The sequence below is a fragment of the Dendrobates tinctorius genome, unplaced genomic scaffold, assembly GCF_039654945.1.
Source record: "Dendrobates tinctorius isolate UK_male_01 unplaced genomic scaffold, ASM3965494v1 ptg000173l, whole genome shotgun sequence".
In the NCBI taxonomy this organism is placed as follows: Eukaryota; Metazoa; Chordata; class Amphibia; order Anura; family Dendrobatidae; genus Dendrobates; species Dendrobates tinctorius.
Genome location: NW_027361840.1, coordinates 8990507 through 9009197, shown reverse-complemented (window position 1 = coordinate 9009197; position 18691 = coordinate 8990507). Strand labels below are relative to the sequence as shown.

Here is an 18691-nt window from a genome sequence, read left to right as displayed (position 1 = left end):
TGCTTGTTGCCTGTCCTTAGCAGTGGTTTCCTAGCAGCTGTTTTACCATGAAGGCCTGCTGCACAAAGTCTCCTCTTAACAGTTGTTGTAGAGATGTGTCTGCTGCTAGAACGCTGTGTGGCATTGACCTGGTCTCTAATCCGAGCTGCTGTTAACCTGCGATTTCTGAGGCTGGTGACTCGGATGAACTTATCCTCCGCAGCAGAGGTGACTCTTGGTCTTCCTTTCCTGGGGCGGTCCTCATGTGAGCCAGTTTCTTTGTAGCGCTTGATGGTTTTTGCCACTGCACTGGGGACACTTTCATAGTTTTCCCAATTTTTCGGACTGACTGACCTTCATTAAAGTAATGATGGCCACTCGTTTTTCTTTACTCAGCTGCTTTTTTCTTACCATAATACAAATTCTAACAGTCTATTCAGTAGGACTTGCAAAACAGAAGCAGCGGAGACACCATCACATGTTTCTCAACGCAAGCAATGACTAGCCAGGTCTTTCACCGGGAAGGAACAACCACGGGAAGGGCAGTCTCCAATGAAGGAAGCCACCTATGCCAAAACATGGTATCCATCCACTGACAGCTGTTTCGGGGTATTTGCCCCTCATCAGTGTGGAGTAGGAAACTGGCTAGTAGGAGCAATGCCTAGTAGAAGACTGTGATAAATGACGATGATTGACCTCATGGAGATCAACATCCGACACTGCGGAGACACCATCACGTGTTTCTCAACGCAGTGATTCTAGAGCACTGCCCCCATCCCTTATGGGAAATATGTAAAACATGCAAAACAGAAGCCGCGGAGACACCATCACATGTTTCTCAACGCAAGCAATGACTAGCCAGGTCTTTCACCGGGAAGGAACAACCACGAGAAGGGCAGTCTCCAATGAAGGAAGCCACCTATGCCAAAACATGGTATCCATCCACTGACAGCTGTTTCGGGGTATTTGCCCCTCATCAGTGTGGAGTAGGAAACTGGCTAGTAGGAGCAATGCCTAGTAGAAGACTGTGATAAATGACGATGATTGACCTCATGGAGATCAACATCCGACACTGCGGAGACACCATCACGTGTTTCTCAACGCAGTGATTCTAGAGCACTGCCCCCATCCCTTATGGGAAATATGTAAAACATGCAAAACAGAAGCCGCGGAGACACCATCACATGTTTCTCAACGCAAGCAATGACTAGCCAGGTCTTTCACCGGGAAGGAACAACCACGGGAAGGGCAGTCTCCAATGAAGGAAACCACCTATGCCAAAACATTGCATCCATCCACAGACAGCTGTTTCGGGGTATTTGCCCCTCATCAGTGTGGAGTAGGAAACTGGCTAGTAGGAGCAATGCCTAGTAGAAGGCTGTGATAAATGACGATGATTGACCTCATGGAGATCAACATCCAACACTGCGGAGACACCATCACGTGTTTCTCAACGCAGTGATTCTAGAGCACTGCCCCCATCCCTTATGGGAAATATGTAAAACATGCAAAACAGAAGCCGCGGAGACACCATCACATGTTTCTCAACGCAAGCAATGACTAGCCAGGTCTTTCACTGGGAAGGAACAACCACGGGAAGGGCAGTCTCCAATGAAGGAAACCAAATATGCCAGTCTCCACATATTTCCCATAAGGGATGGGGGCAGTGCTCTAGAATCGCTGCGTTGAGAAACACGTGATGGTGTCTCCGCAGTGTTGGATGTTGATCTCCATGAGGTCAATCATCGTCATTTATCACAGTCTTCTACTAGGCATTGCTCCTACTAGCCAGTTTCCTACTCCACACTGATGAGGGGCAAATACCCCGAAACAGCTGTCTGTGGATGGATACCATGTTTTGGCATAGGTGGTTTCCTTCATTGGAGACTGCCCTTCCTGTGGTTGTTCCTTCCCGGTGAAAGACCTGGCTAGTCATTGCTTGCGTTGAGAAACATGTGATGGTGTCTCCGCGGCTTCTGTTCTGCATGTTTTACATATTTCCCATAAGGGATGGGGGCAGTGCTCTAGAATCACTGCGTTGAGAAACACGTGATGGTGTCTCCGCAGTGTTGGATGTTGATCTCCATGAGGTCAATCATCGTCATTTATTCAGTAGGACTATCAGCTGTGTATCCACCAGACTTCTGCACAACACAACTGATGGTCCCAACCTCATTTATAAGGCAAGAAATCCCACTTATTAATCCTGACAGGGCACACCTGTGAAGTGAAAACCATTTCCGGTGACTACCTCTTGAAGCTCATCAAGAGAATGCCAAGAGTGTGCAAAGCAGTAATCAAAGCAAAAGGTGGCTACTTTAAAGAACCTAGAATATAAGACATATTTTCAGTTGTTTCACACTTTTTTCTTAATTATATAATTTCACATGTGGTAATTCATAGTTTTGATGCCTTCAGAGTGAATCTACAATTTTCATAGTCATGAAAATAAAGAAAACACTTTGAATGAGAAGGTGTGTCCAAACTTTTGGTCTGTACTGTGTACAGGGAGCTCCTCCTAGTGGTGACTGCAGACAGGATCTTATCATGTATCTCTGTATACTGGGAGCTCCCCCTAGTGGTGGCTGCATACAGGTTCTTATCATGTATCTCTGTATACAGGGAGCTCCTCCTAGTGGTGACTGCAGACAGGATCTTATCATGTTTCTCTCTATACAGGGAGCTCCCCCTAGTGGTGACTGCAGACAGGATCTTATCATGTATCTCTGTATACAGGGAGCTCCCCATAGTGCTGACTGCAGACAGGATCTTATCATGTATCTCTGTATACAGGGAGCTCCCCCTAGTGCTGACTGCAGACAGGATCTTATCATGTATCTGTATACAGGGAGCTCCCCCTAGTGGTGGCTGCAGACAGGATCTTATCATGTATCTCTGTATACAGGGAGCTCCTCCTAGTGGTGGCTGCAGACAGGCTCTTATCATGTATCTATGTATACAGGGAGCTCCTCCTAGTGGTGGCTGCAGACAGGCTCTTATCATGTATCTCTGTATACAGGGAGCTCCTCCTAGTGGTGGCTGCAGACAGGATCTTATCATGTATCTATGTATGCAGGGTGCTCCCCCTAGTGGTGGCTGTAGACAGAATTTGTCCTAAGTAATACGTTTTTTGTCTAAACTACAGGACGCAAAAGGAGGAACAGATCACTGCTGACAATGTGAAGACCATCCAGATGTCGCTCTTCTCTCTTATTAAGGATTTGCTTTCCAAGAACCTGAGTCCCGAAGACTTGCACACTCTGCTGAATTACACATCGTCTGTGAATGACGAGGAGCAGGTATATTATAGGGATTGAATGAGTTAGTTGAGCAGAAATAATGGAATGATAACTCACAGATCTGCCCACTTTTCCACTTACCAACAACATTTTAAAGACACTTTTTGGGGACACAGTGTTTGTACGCAGTGACTGCACCAGCAGAATAGTGAGTGCAGCTCTGGGGTATAATACAGGAGGTAACTCAGGATCAGTAATGTAATGTATGTGCACAATGACTGCACCAACAGAATAGTGAGTGCAGCTCTGGAGTATAATACAGGATGTAACTCAGGATCAGTAATGTATGTACACAGTGACTGCACCAGCAGAATAGTGAGTGCAGCTCTGGGGTATAATACAGGATGTAACTCAGGATCAGTAATGTAATGTATGTACACAGTGACTGCACCAACAGAATAGTGAGTGCAGCTCTGGGGTAAAATACAGGATGTAACTCAGGATCAGTAATGTATGTACACAGTGACTGCACCAGCAGAATAGTGAGTGCAGCTCTAGGGTATAATACAGGATGTAACTCAGGATCAGTAATGTAATGTATGTACACAGTGACTGCACCAGCAGAATAGTGAGTGCAGCTCCTGAGCACAATACTGCATAAGTGATGTCAGGTCTCCCTGTGTTTCTTGTATTCCAGGTGTGCGGGATCCTGGACGTTTTTCTCAGCTTCTTGAAGGGAAATATTAATAACGAGCTGCTTTACATTTTCCTCCTGGAACAAGGAAACATTGACGTCTTCTATTTCCTTCTTGCCCAGAAGAAATTCTCCGATCAGTTGAGGGAAAAAGTCTTTAAGGTCGGTGATTTCCCTCTCCCCCTTTTTCTGGCCATGCCGATGTCGGATCTCTCTGCTGGTCATGAATGCATCGCCTTCTCCACAGCCTTGATGGCTGATACCAGGCATCAGTAGTTTGCACAGGACATGAGGTGTAACTTCAGTTATCGTTACTTCCTCCAGATCTTGTACAAGTTGGTGAAGTACGAGAAGGTGAATGAGCGTCTGAAGCATCGGCTGAAGCTGAAGGACATCGGGTACCCGGGTCTGATCTCCTTCCTCAGCGACGTCCCGGTGTCCATGCTGCTGATCCGCTGCCTCTCCGAGCAGGTCCTGGGCTCTGGTAAGACTGTGACCCGGTGCCACCTCGCTGAGCAGCGCTGGGGCCGCACTGCCAGCAGTTCAAGCATCTCCTGTTTTTGGCTGTAGATGTGACCCCTAATTACAAGGATCTTCTGGCCGTGGTTTACCTGTCGCACAGGGCAGAGCTGCCGGTGAAGCTGGATGTTTGCCGAAAGGTAAGAGGCATAATGATCGTGTTGCATCCTCAGTGCTGCAGTGTAAGCCCAGCGCATACAGCCGTGACGCGGCACATTTCTGCACTACATCTCCCAGGATGCACTGCAGAGGGGCACATCCATGACTCTGCACTACATATCCAGGATGCACTGCAGAGGGGCACATTCATGACTCGGGGTAGTTCTGCACTACATGTCCCGGGATGTACTGCAGAGGGGCATATCCATGACTCGGGGTAGTTCTGCACTACATGTCCCAGGATGCACTGCAGAGGGACACATTCATGAATCGGGGTAGTTCTGCACTTCATATCCCAAGATGCACTGCAGAAGGGCACGTCCATGACTCGGGGTAGTTCTGCTCTACATGTCCCAGGATGCACTGCAGAGGGGCACATTCATGAATCGGGGTAGTTCTGCACTACATGTCCCAGGATGCACTGCAGAGGGGCACATCGATGACTCGGGGTAGTTCTGCACTACATGTCCCAGTATGCACTGCAGAGGGGCACATCCATGACTCGGGGTAGTTCTGCACTACATGTTCCAGGATGCACTGCAGAGGGGCATATCCATGACTCGGGGTAGTTCTGCACTACATGTCCCAGTATGCACTGCAGAGGGGCTTATCCATGACTCGGGGTAGTTCTGCACTACATGTTCCAGGATGCACTGCAGAGGGGCATATCCATGACTCGGGGTAGTTCTGCACTACATGTCCCAGGATGCACTGCAGAGGGGCATATCCATGACTCGGGGTAGTTCTGCACTACATGTTCCAGGATGCACTGCAGAGGGGCATATCCATGACTCGGGGTAGTTCTGCACTACATGTCCCAGGATGCACTGCAGAGGGGCAAATCCATGACTCGGGGTAGTTCTGCACTACATGTCCGATGATGCACTGCAGAGGGGCACATCCATGACTCGGGGTAGTTCTGCACTACATGTTCCAGGATGCACTGCAGAGGGGCAAATCCATGACTCGGGGTAGTTCTGCACTACATGTCCGAGGATGCACTGCAGAGGGGCATATCCATGACTCGGGGTAGTTCTGCACTACGTCCCAGGATGCACTGCAGAGGGGCATATCCATGACTCGGGGTAGTTCTGCACTACATGTCCCAGGATGCACTGCAGAGGGGCATATCCATGACTCGGGGTAGTTCTGCACTACATGTCCCAGGATGCACTGCAGAGGGACACATTCATGAATCGGGGTAGTTCTGCACTTCATATCCCAAGATGCACTGCAGAGGGGCACGTCCATGACTCGGGGTAGTTCTGCTCTACATGTCCCAGGATGCACTGCAGAGGGGCACATTCATGAATCGGGGTAGTTCTGCACTACATGTCCCAGGATGCACTGCAGAGGGGCACATCGATGACTCGGGGTAGTTCTGCACTACATGTCCCAGTATGCACTGCAGAGGGGCACATCCATGACTCGGGGTAGTTCTGCACTACATGTTCCAGGATGCACTGCAGAGGGGCATATCCATGACTCGGGGTAGTTCTGCACTACATGTCCCAGTATGCACTGCAGAGGGGCTTATCCATGACTCGGGGTAGTTCTGCACTACATGTTCCAGGATGCACTGCAGAGGGGCATATCCATGACTCGGGGTAGTTCTGCACTACATGTCCCAGGATGCACTGCAGAGGGGCATATCCATGACTCGGGGTAGTTCTGCACTACATGTCCGAGGATGCACTGCAGAGGGGCACATCCATGACTCGGGGTAGTTCTGCACTACATGTTCCAGGATGCACTGCAGAGGGGCAAATCCATGACTCGGGGTAGTTCTGCACTACATGTCCGAGGATGCACTGCAGAGGGGCATATCCATGACTCGGGGTAGTTCTGCACTACGTCCCAGGATGCACTGCAGAGGGGCATATCCATGACTCGGGGTAGTTCTGCACTACATGTCCCAGGATGCACTGCAGAGGGGCATATCCATGACTCGGGGTAGTTCTGCACTACATGTCCCAGGATGCACTGCAGAGGGGCAAATCCATGACTCGGGGTAGTTCTGCACTACATGTCCGAGGATGCACTGCAGAGGGGCACATCCATGACTCGGGGTAGTTCTGCACTACATGTTCCAGGATGCACTGCAGAGGGGCAAATCCATGACTCGGGGTAGTTCTGCACTACATGTCCGAGGATGCACTGCAGAGGGGCATATCCATGACTCGGGGTAGTTCTGCACTACGTCCCAGGATGCACTGCAGAGGGGAATATCCATGACTCGGGGTAGTTCTGCACTACATGTCCCAGGATGCACTGCAGAGGGGCATATCCATGACTCGGGGTAGTTCTGCACTACTTGTCCCAGGATGCACTGCAGAGGGGCAAATCCATGACTCGGGGTAGTTCTGCACTACATGTCCGAGGATGCACTGCAGAGGGGCACATCCATGACTCGGGGTAGTTCTGCACTACATGTTCCAGGATGCACTGCAGAGGGGCATATCCATGACTCGGGGTAGTTCTGCACTACGTCCCAGGATGCACTGCAGAGGGGCATATCCATGACTCGGGGTAGTTCTGCACTACGTGTCCCAGGATGCACTGCAGAGGGGCAAATCCATGACTCGGGGTAGTTCTGCACTACATGTCCGAGGATGCACTGCAGAGGGGCACATCCATGACTCGGGGTAGTTCTGCACTACATGTCCGAGGATGCACTGCAGAGGGGCACATCCATGACTCGGGGTAGTTCTGCACTACATGTCCCAGGATGCACTGCAGAGGGGCACACTCATGACTCCGGGACATTTCTGAATTTCCAGCTTTTTCACCTGATCTACTCCCAACAAGACATCGTACGACATCTCGCCAAGCAGACCGGGTGGCAGGATCTCCTAACCAAGCTGTACATCAAAGAGTCGTACGAGTCGAGACCCCACAGTCTGAGCAGCCCCCTGAAGAGGATGGACGGCAGTAAGGATGGGGAACCGGGGCTTTACCGGGAAAGCTCAGTAGACCAGACGGATCCAGATCCTGTTTTCCAGACCTTCGAGGCTGGTGACCTTGACTTTTCAGAAGGCTTTTCTGATCTTTCCGTATCACCGGCCGCCAAAGGAAAACCGCTTCATGCTTATAACTTCAAGTCCTTCGACTCTTCGGACCAAGCCAGTCACTGCTCCTCCAGTATGGCCGACGCCTCGGAAGAGGCCAGCTGCCCGGACGGACCTCCCTACGGCAATGCCTACCAGCCCCTCTCCCCTTTCTCTATGTCTCCGTTCGACCTGCGCTTGGACCTGGGAAGCGCCAGCTCGGCCATCACTGCCGAGAGTGGGAACCAGACACCTGTCAGCCAGCCAGGAACCCCCTCACCGCTGGAGACCTTCAAACCCTTCCCAGGGATGCGGGCGAGGAAGAGCTCGAGCCTGTCCAATGTTCTGGACGACAGCAGCTACCAGGAGACTCTGACCAGTGACACCATCTCCAACACCAGCAACCCCCAGGTAGGCATGACCGGCGCTTTGCAGGCAGCCATTACTCTTGTAGGTGTTCGGGGCCGATCACTGTTGTGTCTGCAGCTCTCCGCTCCGTGTACACGTGCTGCCGACTTAAAAGGACACAAGCATTGCTATTGAAGCTATCCTCAGTCACTGGTGCATCAGCCACGTCTGTAGCCCATTGCCGCCAGCCGGGAGTCCTGTGAGCCATCGCCTACCTGCCGCCATCCCCGGCTCCTCCTCATCAATTCTGCATTATGTGGAATTACTAATCAGAGCCACAGCCAGGACGCGTCCGGTGACTACAGGCATCTGACCGTGCGGCTGACCCAGGTTCAAGCCCTTGATGCCGTCATCTCTAGGCCCGGTGACTATAAGAAGGGCTAAATAATCGCTGATACACTTGTCATTTCCTCGATTAGTGATCATTTCTGTCACAAAATCACAGCAGTGCCCCGTGATGAGAATATCTGCAGCAATCAGTAACTTGTAGGGTTACTTATCACTTACTTATCACTTATCACTTACTTATCATATTGTGTATGTCTCAAGTAAGATAAGTTACAGTCTGTCCCTCTTTTACTCCGGGTCTGGGTTCCCCTTATTATCCATGACTGCTCTTGTGAAGCGTCCTGGTCCATAGGCAGCACTGCGTGTGCGGCACTGTCTCCCCCCAATGCTGCTCTAGGTGTCCTCACAGTGCTGTGCTATGTCTCTCCCCGTGCCGCGTTATGGCTCTCCCCGTGCCGCGTTAGGGCTCTCCCCGTGCCGTGTTAGGTCTCTCCCCGTGCCGCGTTATGTCTCTCCCCGTGCCGCGTTATGTCTCTCCCCGTGCCGCGTTATGTCTCTCCCCGTGCCGCGTTATGTCTCTCCCCGTGCTGCTGCGTTATGTCTCTCCCCGTGCTGCTGCGTTATGTCTCTCCCCGTGCTGCTGCGTTATGTCTCTCCCCGTGCTGCTGCGTTATGTCTCTCCCCGTGCTGCTGCGTTATGTCTCTCCCCGTGCTGCTGCGTTATGTCTCTCCCCGTGCCGCGTTAGGTCTCTCCCCGTGCCGCGTTAGGTCTCTCCCCGTGCCGCGTTAGGTCTCTCCCCGTGCCGCGTTAGGTCTCTCCCCGTGCCGCGTTAGGTCTCTCCCCGTGCCGCGTTAGGTCTCTCCCCGTGCCGCGTTTTGTCTCCCCGTGCCGCGTTATGTCTCTCCCCGTGCCGCGTTATGTCTCTCCCCGTGCCGCGTTATGTCTCTCCCCGTGCCGCGTTATGTCTCTCCCCGTGCCGCGTTATGTCTCTCCCCGTGCCGCGTTATGTCTCTCCCCGTGCCGCGTTATGTCTCTCCCCGTGCCGCGTTATGTCTCTCCCCGTGCCGCGTTATGTCTCTCCCCGTGCCGCGTTTTGTCTCCCCGTGCTGCGTTGTCTCCCCGTGCTGTGCTATGTCTCTGCCTGTGCTGCTGCGTTATGTCTCTCCCCGTGCCGCGTTATGTCTCTCCCCGTGCCGCGTTATGTCTCTCCCCGTGCCGCGTTATGTCTCTCCCCGTGCCGCGTTATGTCTCTCCCCGTGCCGCGTTATGTCTCTCCCCGTGCCGCGTTATGTCTCTCCCCGTGCCGCGTTATGTCTCTCCCCGTGCCGCGTTATGTCTCTCCCCGTGCCGCGTTATGTCTCTCCCCGTGCCGCGTTATGTCTCTCCCCGTGCCGCGTTTTGTCTCCCCGTGCTGCGTTGTCTCCCCGTGCTGTGCTATGTCTCTGCCTGTGCTGCTGCGTTATGTCTCTCCCCGTGCCGCGTTATGTCTCTCCCCGTGCCGCGTTATGTCTCTCCCCGTGCCGCGTTATGTCTCTCCCCGTGCTCTGCTATGTCTCTCCCCGTGCTCTGCTATGTCTCTCCCCGTGCTGCTGCGCTATGTCTCTCCCCGTGCTGCTGCGCTATGTCTCTCCCCGTGCTGCTGCGTTATGTCTCTCCCCGTGCTGCTGCGTTATGTCTCTCCCCGTGCTGCTGCGTTATGTCTCTCCCCGTGCTGCTGCGTTATGTCTCTCCCCGTGCTGCTGCGTTATGTCTCTCCCCGTGCTGCTGCGTTATGTCTCTCCCCGTGCTGCTGCGTTATGTCTCTCCCCGTGCTGCTGCGTTATGTCTCTCCCCGTGCTGCTGCGTTATGTCTCTCCCCGTGCTGCTGCGTTGTGTCGTCCCCGTATCTGCTCCTCCGTGGTCACCGGTGTGTAATACGTGTCTGTTCTCCAGCAGACCCCAGAAGAAGAGCTGTGCAACCTCCTCACCAACATCATCTTCTCCGTCACATGGAGGGGAGTGGAAGGTCAAGAAGACGGAGCCTGGAAGGAGCGGGGTCAGGTCTTCTCCGTCCTCACCAAGCTGGGATCAGCCTGCGAGCTGGTGAGACCCCCGGATGAGATCAAACGGAGGTGAGTGATGGGGATGGTGAGGACGCTGTCCCCCCGCAGACTTCATGGAGGGATTGCTCAGCCTCCTTGCCTCCGTCTGTCCTCAGCCTCCTGGAGATGATGTTAGAATCGGCGTTGACGGACCTGAAGGAAGCGTCGTCTTCCGCCAGCCTCGGGCACAGCGTGCTGAAGCTCCTGCGCCTCCTGCAGGACTTCCTCTTCTCTGAGGGGGACAGCAATGAAATCCTCTGGAGTGAAAAGGTGACTTTCTACTTTTCTCATTTACTTTGAGATTTAAGAGGCTTCTTGGTTTATAAAGAGAATTTCTGCATCTCGTCAGATATTCGAGGGGGTCACTAACTTACTGGAAAAGCTAGATGTGTGGAATTACTTGGTAAACGGGACGTCAGACCTGAAGGAGATGGCACAGATCGGACTCAGGATCATCATAGGATTCATCAAGCTCGATGACCAACAGGTGAGGGCGCAAAACACCCGAGGGGAGGGTCACATGGCGGACGGCACGGGTCCAGTGCTTAGCTGCATTAGGACAGTCGCAGTGGCCATTAACCTTGTACTAGTACATGTGCCCCAGGGTCCGCATGTGTGGAGTGGGCTCAAGAGCTAATACAGTCATCTGCCTGAATCTGCAGTGACCAGCGCCAGCTCCGACCGCTGCTGTTAACTCCTTACATGCTGCTATCAGTTGTGCCCGTGATGGTAACCTGTGATTTATCCATTCAGATGCATTTATCGGCCTCCTCAAAGCTTCACGAGATCCTGAAATACGCCACCGCCCTGAAGAAGGAGGAGGCCTGCTTCTTACTTGGCAGCCTGCAGGTCCCGCTCCTGAGCTCTGTCAGCGCCAAGTCCGAGACCTTCTTAGGCCTGGTGCCTATCATCCGGACAGTCATGGACCAGTGTTACGAGTGCCTCCAGCTGCAGGAACATCTGCCCTCCCTGCCACCTACCAATGGGAGCCTGACCTTCCATGATGACCTCAAGAGCTTCTGCAACAGCTCCGAATGGAAGATCTTCATAGAAAAGCAGGTCAGGAGAGTGATCTGGACTCCTTGTAAGAACCGACCTAATAAATAAAACTTTCTTTCAGTTCCTCATCATATTCCTCACCCTCCGCAATGCGAGTCAGATTAGATCCAGATGGATTTTCAGATCACATAGATTGCCACAGTACGGGGCGTTTACTGTATGGGGTCGGCGAGTGTATGGGGGGTGACTGTATAAGGGGGCGACTGTTTATGGGGGCGCAACTGCATGGGGGCGGAGAATTATGGGGTCGGTGACTGGGGCAGCGACTGTATAAGGGGGCGACTGTATGGGGGGCTACTGTATGGGGGTGGCAACTGTTTATGGGGACACAACTGTATGGGGGAGGCGACTCCATTCAACCTCTGACAAGGTGGAACTGAAGCCTGGGACAGCATTTAACTCCAATGTAACGCGGCTCCTTTCGCCCGCCAGGTCCAGCCTGCGATGGAGCAACTAGAAAGGGACACATTTACAAAAAGCCACAACCAGATGTCGTCCTTCTGGAACTCCTGCTATGATGCCTTAATGAGCAGCTCCCTACGAAGAGAGACTGAGAAAGGGGAGAGCAGGGGCAGATTTCAGGTAAGTCCTCACCTCCGTAGCTGCACACACTAATCTGCTGTTACATCGTGTCTTATCCTCTAGTCACCTCCAGAGCTACACTCCCTATTCTGCTGTTACATCATGTTTTATCCACCAGTCACCTCCAGAGCTGGAGCCACTGTTCTGCAGTCCCATCATGTCTTATCCACCAGTCACATCCAGTGCTGCACTCACTATTCTGCTGATACATCGTGTCTTATCCACCAGTCACCTCCAGAGCTGCAGTCACTGTTCTGCAGTCCCATTGTGTCTTATCCACCAGTCACATCCAGTGATGCGCTCACCATTCTGCTGATACATCGTGTCTTATCCACCAGTCACCTCCAGAGCTGCAGTCACTGTTCTGCAGTCCCATCGCGTCTTATCCACCAGTCACATCCAGTGCTGCACTCACCATTCTGCTGATACATCGTGTCTTATCCACCAGTCACCTCCAGAGCTGCAGTCACTGTTCTGCAGTCCCATTGCGTCTTATCCACTAGTCACATCCAGTGCTGCACTCACTATTCTGCTGATACATCGTGTCTTATCCACCAGTCACCTCCAGAGCTGCAGTCACTGTTCTGCAGTCCCATTGTGTCTTATCCACCAGTCATATCCAGTGATGCACTCACTATTCTGCTGATACATTGTGTCTTATCCACCAGCCACCTCCAGAGCTAGAGTCACTGTTCTGCAGTCTCATTGTGTCTTATCCACCAGTCACATCCAGTGCTGCACTCCCTATTCTGCTGATACATCGTGTCTTATCCACCAGTCACCTCCAGAGCTGCAGTCACTGTTCTGCAGTCTCATTGTGTCTTATCCACCAGTCACATCCAGTGCTGCACTCACCATTCTGCTGATACATCTTGTCTTATCCACCAATCCCCACCAGAACTGCAGTCGCTGTTCTATTAACACATCATGTCTTAGCCACTAGTCACATCCAGAGCTGCATTCCGCCTTTCCAGCTTGTCACGTAATCGGAGGAGCGTCCCTGGCTTTTTTGGGGGGGATTTTTTATATTCATATCTGTAGAGACGATGAAGCTGCAGGAAGCACTGGGGGGATATGAAGTCCTGCAACCCTGGAGCTAGGCTGAAGGCTGCCACATTAGGATTGCAGCTCTAGATGTGACTGGAGTATAATCCACATAAGGCTGTCTTTTTGGAGCCATAGATATGACTTCTATTGTTTTTTGCCCCTCTAATGCCATTTTTGTGCAGGAGCTGGTGCTGGAGCCTGTGCTGAAGAGGATCCGCTCAGAGAACCAGCGCTATAACAGCGTGCTGAAGCAGATCAACAGCCACCACAGCGCTGTGCTCCAACAGTGGAGATCGCTGCTGCGCCTGCTGACCGGCCCCCGCGGAGCCTGGGCCCACCAGTGAGTCCTCATTTAGGGTCTACGCTCACAGCTGGGGACACCATGCATCAGTAACCCATCTGTTCTCTCACAGGAACCCAGCGGAAGTGCGGTGGAAGCTGTCCAGTGTCGAGACCTACTCCAGAATGCGGCTGAAGCTGGTGCCCAATTACCAGTTTGATGCACACAGTGAGGCCAGCGCCCTCCGAGACAACCTGGGTGAGGATGGCCGTGTGCATGCTGTCTCCAGATCACAGCTCTGGGGCGGTGGTGGTGGGTCAGGGGCACATGGACAGCTGTGTGCATTCTGTCTCCAGATCACAGCTCAGGTGCAGTGGTCGGTCAGTGACACATGGACAGCTGTGTGCATGCTGTCTCCGTATCACAGCTCAGGGGCGGTGGTGGTGGGTAAGTGGCATATGGAAGACTGTATGCATGCTGTCTTCGGATCACAGCTCAGATGCAGTAGTGGGTCAGTGGCGCATGGATGGCTCTGTATATGCTGTCTCCAGATCACAGCTTAGGGGTAGTAGTCGGTCAGTGGCACATGGATGGCTGTATGCATGCTGTCTCCGGATCACAGCTCAGGAGCGGTGGTGTGACGGGTAAGTGGCACATGGACAGCTGTGTGCATGCTGTCTCCGTATCACAGCTCAGGGATGCTGGTCTGTCAGTGGAGCATGGACGGCTGTGTGCATGCTGTCTCCGGATCACAGCTCAGGAGTGGTGGTGTCACGGGTAAGTGGCACATGGACAGCTGTGTGCATGCTGTCTCCGGATCACAGCTCAGGGATGCTGGTCTGTCAGTGGCGCATGGACGGCTGTGTGCATGCTGTCTCCAGATCACAGCTCAGGTGCAGTAGTGGGTCGGTGGCTCATGGATGGCTCTGTGCATGTTGTCTTCAGATCACAGCTCAGGAGCGGTGTTGTGGCGGGTAAGTGGCACATGGACAGCTGTGTGCATGCTGTCTCCGTATCACAGCTCAAGGATGGTGGTCGGGCAGTAGCGCATGGCCAGCTGTGTGCATGCTGTCTCCATATCACAGCTCAAGGATGGTGGTCGGGCAGTGGCGCATGGACAGCTGTTTGTATGCTGTCTCCGTATCACAGCTCAGGGATGGTGGTCGGTCAGTGGCGCATGGACGGCTGTGTGCGTGCTGTCTCCGGATCACAGCTCAGGAGCGGTGGTGTGGCGGGTTAGTGGCACATGGACATCTGCCATTAATGACCTTTACCTTCCCCCTCAGGTACTGATGCCGGCCAGGTGGTGGCAGATTCTTTCCCGCTTGCTGTTGCAAAGGAGGCAAAAGTGAATGAACAGGAGGACGACCAGTTGGCCGAGGAAGACCTGCAGAATATTTACCAGTGAGTAAAAACACTCCCTTCATTCCCGAACCCAGGAGCTCACAATCTCTTCTCCCTGTCACACACTGAATGTATCACTCCCATCATCCATTCCTCCAGGGGCTCACAGTTTGACTTCATTGATTGCTTCCTGTATCCATGAGCCCAGATGCCCATGATCTATTCTCATCATCTCTCACCTTAAAAGTTCACAATTTTTCCCCTGTTGTGCACTTTATTACTCAGGTCATCCCCAGAATCTCACACTCAGTGGATCATTCCCATCATCCATGACCCCGAGTTCTTAGTATATCCCCCTTCACACATTGTATCACTCCCATCATCCTTCACATTCTAATTTCCCAACCAGATGTCGGATGCAGCACTCTCATCATCCCGTTTATATCCAACACACAGTATCACTCCCATTGTCCGGTCTGGTATAAGCGGATTGGGTCAAAGATCATTGATATAATGTGATTTTCGGCTTTGGTGCCGCATTTATGATACAGTGTTAATGGTGGGGGGTGAGGAAGGGGCCGATCACCAGTGGGAGCAGTGACCTCATGTACCCATAACCTAGGAAGACCCCTTCATTTTTGGGAACTAAGCCACTCTTTCTATATCACTGCCCCCTGCGTGCCGCCGGGTGTCCCCTGATATCCTCGCCTCCTGTGCCGCAGCATGGAGATCAAGGAGCAGAGTCAGAAGGAGAAGCTGGTGATCGCCGAGGACTGCGAGCTCATCACCATCGTGGCGGTCATCCCTGGCCGTCTGGAGGTCACCACGCAGCACATTTACTTCTACGACCTCAGTAGCGACAAGGAGGAGACTGAGGAAGGTAAGGACGCTGGAGCTTTCTACAGCCCTTTACATTCACTGACAGCAGGCAGAGATCTTAATAATTGTGACTCATCGAAATAAGTGTAATACAGCAGTATTTTCCTTCCGTGTCCAGGTATTGGCTACGACTTTAAACGACCCCTCTCACAGCTCCGCGAGGTCCATCTGCGGCGGTATAATCTGCGGAGATCCGCCCTGGAGTTCTTCTTCATTGATCAGGCCAATTATTTCGTCAACTTTAAGAAGCAGGTTATTAAATCAGCAGTCATCACTGTCTGCCTGCGGCTGTCATCTTCACCACTAGGGGGAGCGACCCGGGGCAATTGATGAATGTCACACTACCAGCCAAAGGCACAATAATATCGGCTCAGGTGCATTATACGGGTGTATAGCAACCACTAGAGGGAACTCACTACATATTTATACTGCCACCACCAGGGGCAGCACAACACATACAGCCACCACTAGAGGGAACTCACTACATACAGATTTATACAGCCACCACTAGGGGGATCTCACTACATACAGATTTATACAGCCACCACTAGGGGGATCTCACTACATACAGATTTATACAGCCACCACTAGGGGGATCTCACTACATACAGATTTATACAGCCACCACTAGAGGGAGCTCACTACATACAGATGTATACAGCCACCACTAGGGGGATCTCACTACATACAGATTTATACAGCCACCACTAAAGGGAGCTCAGTACATACAGATTTATACAGCCACCACTAGGCGGATCTCACTCCATACAGATTTATACAGCCACCACTAGGGGGATCTCCCTACATACAGATTTATACAGCCACCACTAGAGGGAGCTCACTACATACAGATTTATACAGTCACCACTAGAGGGAACTCATTACATAAAGATTTATTCAGCCACCACTAGAGGGAGCTCACTACATACAGATTTATACAGCCACCACTAGAGGGAGCTCACTACATACAGATTTATACAGTCACCACTAGAGGGAACTCACTACATATTTATACTGCCACCACCAGGGGCAGCACAACACATACAACCACCACTAGAGTGAACTCACTACATATAGATTTATATAGCCATCCCTAGGGGGAGCTCACTACATACAGATTTATACAGCCACCACTAGGGGGATCTCACTACATACAGATTTATACAGCCACCACTAGGGGGATCTCACTACATAAAGATTTATACAGCCAACACTAGGGGGATCTCACTACATACAGATTTATACAGTCACCACTAGAGGGAACTCATTACATATAGATTTATACAGCCACCACTAGAGGGAGCTCACTGCATACAGATTTATACAGCCACCGCTAGGGGGATCTCACTACATACAGATTTATACAGCCACCACTAGGGGGATCTCACTACATATAGATTTATGCAGCCACCACTAGAGGGAGCTCACTACATACAGATTTATACAGCCACCACTAGAGGGAGCTCACTACATACAGATTTATACAGTCACCACTAGAGGGATCTCACTACATACAGATTTATACAGCCACCACTAGAGGGAGCTCACTACATACAGATTTATACAGCCACCACTAGAGGGAGCTCACTACATACAGATTTATACAGCCACCACTAGAGGGAGCTCACTACATTCAGGTTTATACAGCTACCAATAGAAGTAGCTGTGCAGCTACTCCCACATAGTATAGTTTTCCCATTTCTCAGATTGGTCACTTTTCTGTTGGATTTGCAGGTCAGGAATGTGGTGTATTCCCGGATCCTAGGATTAAATCCACCCAACCAGTTTCTATTTGGTAGACGTTCCCCTCAGGAGCTACTTCAGGCCTCAGGACTGACCCAGGTATGTAACATTCAGTGGGCATCTGGAGCCAATGAGATGATATCTTGGACATCCGGGGCCACCCTGCAGTCTATCATTGACCTCAGTGGTGATGCAAGCATATATGACTCAAGACCACAGAGACAAATAATTGGCTGCAGTGGTCATTTCGATGTGCGACGTCACGTCATTGCTGCAGGGAAAAAAAGATCAGTGGGGACCATTGCGACTGAAACAGCCAGGGAAATTTCAGAAAATCCTTTTAGGTGTTATGTGCATGTGCCCCAAGAATCTGCACCCACCGTGCTTTATTTTGCACCCACCGTGCTTTATTTTGCACCCACCGTGCTTTATTTTGCACTCACTTTATTTTGCTGCTGTGCTGCATCTTCTCACTGCTCTCGTTTCTCTCTGCAGAAATGGGTGTGGAGGGAGATTTCTAATTTCGAGTACCTTATGCAGCTGAACACGATCGCTGGGAGGACGTACAACGACCTGTCGCAGTATCCTGTGGTGAGCACACACGATATGTCACATCCAGAGCTGCGTTCACAATTCTGCCAGGTTATTCACTGCCTATAGTGATATTTCTGCTTTATATACTACATTTCCTCTTGAGCTGACCAGAGGCTGTTGGCTGTCAGTCTCCGGCTGTGATTTGTAGTTCCTGCGTATATCGGTGTACTGAATGCAGCTTTGGGTGTGATCGGAGATGTGATACCGCATCCATACATTTTCATCCCTGGTCTATTACCCAGGCTTCTGTTTGTCTATTTCATCCCTTCTAGTTTCCTTGGATATTACGAGATTTCGTTTCTGAAACCCTGGACCTGAGTGACCCGGAGATATTCCGCGACCTCTCCAAACCCATCGGGGTAGTAAATGAGCGGCATGCGCGGGAGGTGAAAGAGAAGTACGTGGAGAGCACAACTCCCATCATTGCTGGGTGGCTCCTGGATCGTTCATTATGTTCACAGCACTTTGTAGATTAGACCCTGCCCTCGAGGAGCTGTGATGTAGGCTGAGATCTGGTGGCAGGCGTCATCCTCTTTTTTTTTTTTTTTCTTTTATCCCTTGCAGGTACGAGAGCTTTGAGGACCCCACAGGAACCGTGGACAAATTCCATTATGGCACCCACTACTCCAACGCAGCAGGAGTGATGCATTACATGATCCGCATGGAGCCGTTCACCACCCTACACATTCAGCTGCAGAGCGGCCGGTGAGGCGGGGCGGCCATCATCCTGCCGGATGGTTTACAGGAC

At 51.7% G+C, this 18691-nt stretch overlaps 1 protein-coding gene across 3 annotated transcripts in view; it reads left to right on the top strand.

Moving 5' to 3' along the window:
* The window catches only part of NBEAL2 (neurobeachin like 2), a 106566-nt gene that overhangs the window by 76955 nt on the left and 10920 nt on the right, over nucleotides 1–18691 (top strand). For 2 of the 3 annotated variants that reach the window (XM_073551162.1, XM_073551160.1), the window contains 19 exons: nucleotides 3125–3278; nucleotides 3916–4074; nucleotides 4237–4396; nucleotides 4483–4571; nucleotides 7371–8048; nucleotides 10267–10445; nucleotides 10532–10685; nucleotides 10765–10902; nucleotides 11169–11474; nucleotides 11907–12056; nucleotides 13286–13443; nucleotides 13517–13641; nucleotides 14670–14787; nucleotides 15450–15607; nucleotides 15725–15858; nucleotides 17341–17448; nucleotides 17845–17940; nucleotides 18216–18340; nucleotides 18508–18648. In XM_073551162.1, coding sequence (XP_073407263.1) covers nucleotides 3125–3278; nucleotides 3916–4074; nucleotides 4237–4396; nucleotides 4483–4571; nucleotides 7371–8048; nucleotides 10267–10445; nucleotides 10532–10685; nucleotides 10765–10902; nucleotides 11169–11474; nucleotides 11907–12056; nucleotides 13286–13443; nucleotides 13517–13641; nucleotides 14670–14787; nucleotides 15450–15607; nucleotides 15725–15858; nucleotides 17341–17448; nucleotides 17845–17940; nucleotides 18216–18340; nucleotides 18508–18648 — 3330 coding nt within the window. The remainder of the gene's footprint in view (nucleotides 1–3124; nucleotides 3279–3915; nucleotides 4075–4236; nucleotides 4397–4482; nucleotides 4572–7370; nucleotides 8049–10266; nucleotides 10446–10531; nucleotides 10686–10764; nucleotides 10903–11168; nucleotides 11475–11906; nucleotides 12057–13285; nucleotides 13444–13516; nucleotides 13642–14669; nucleotides 14788–15449; nucleotides 15608–15724; nucleotides 15859–17340; nucleotides 17449–17844; nucleotides 17941–18215; nucleotides 18341–18507; nucleotides 18649–18691) is intronic. The other variant, XM_073551161.1, reaches the window with a different exon arrangement.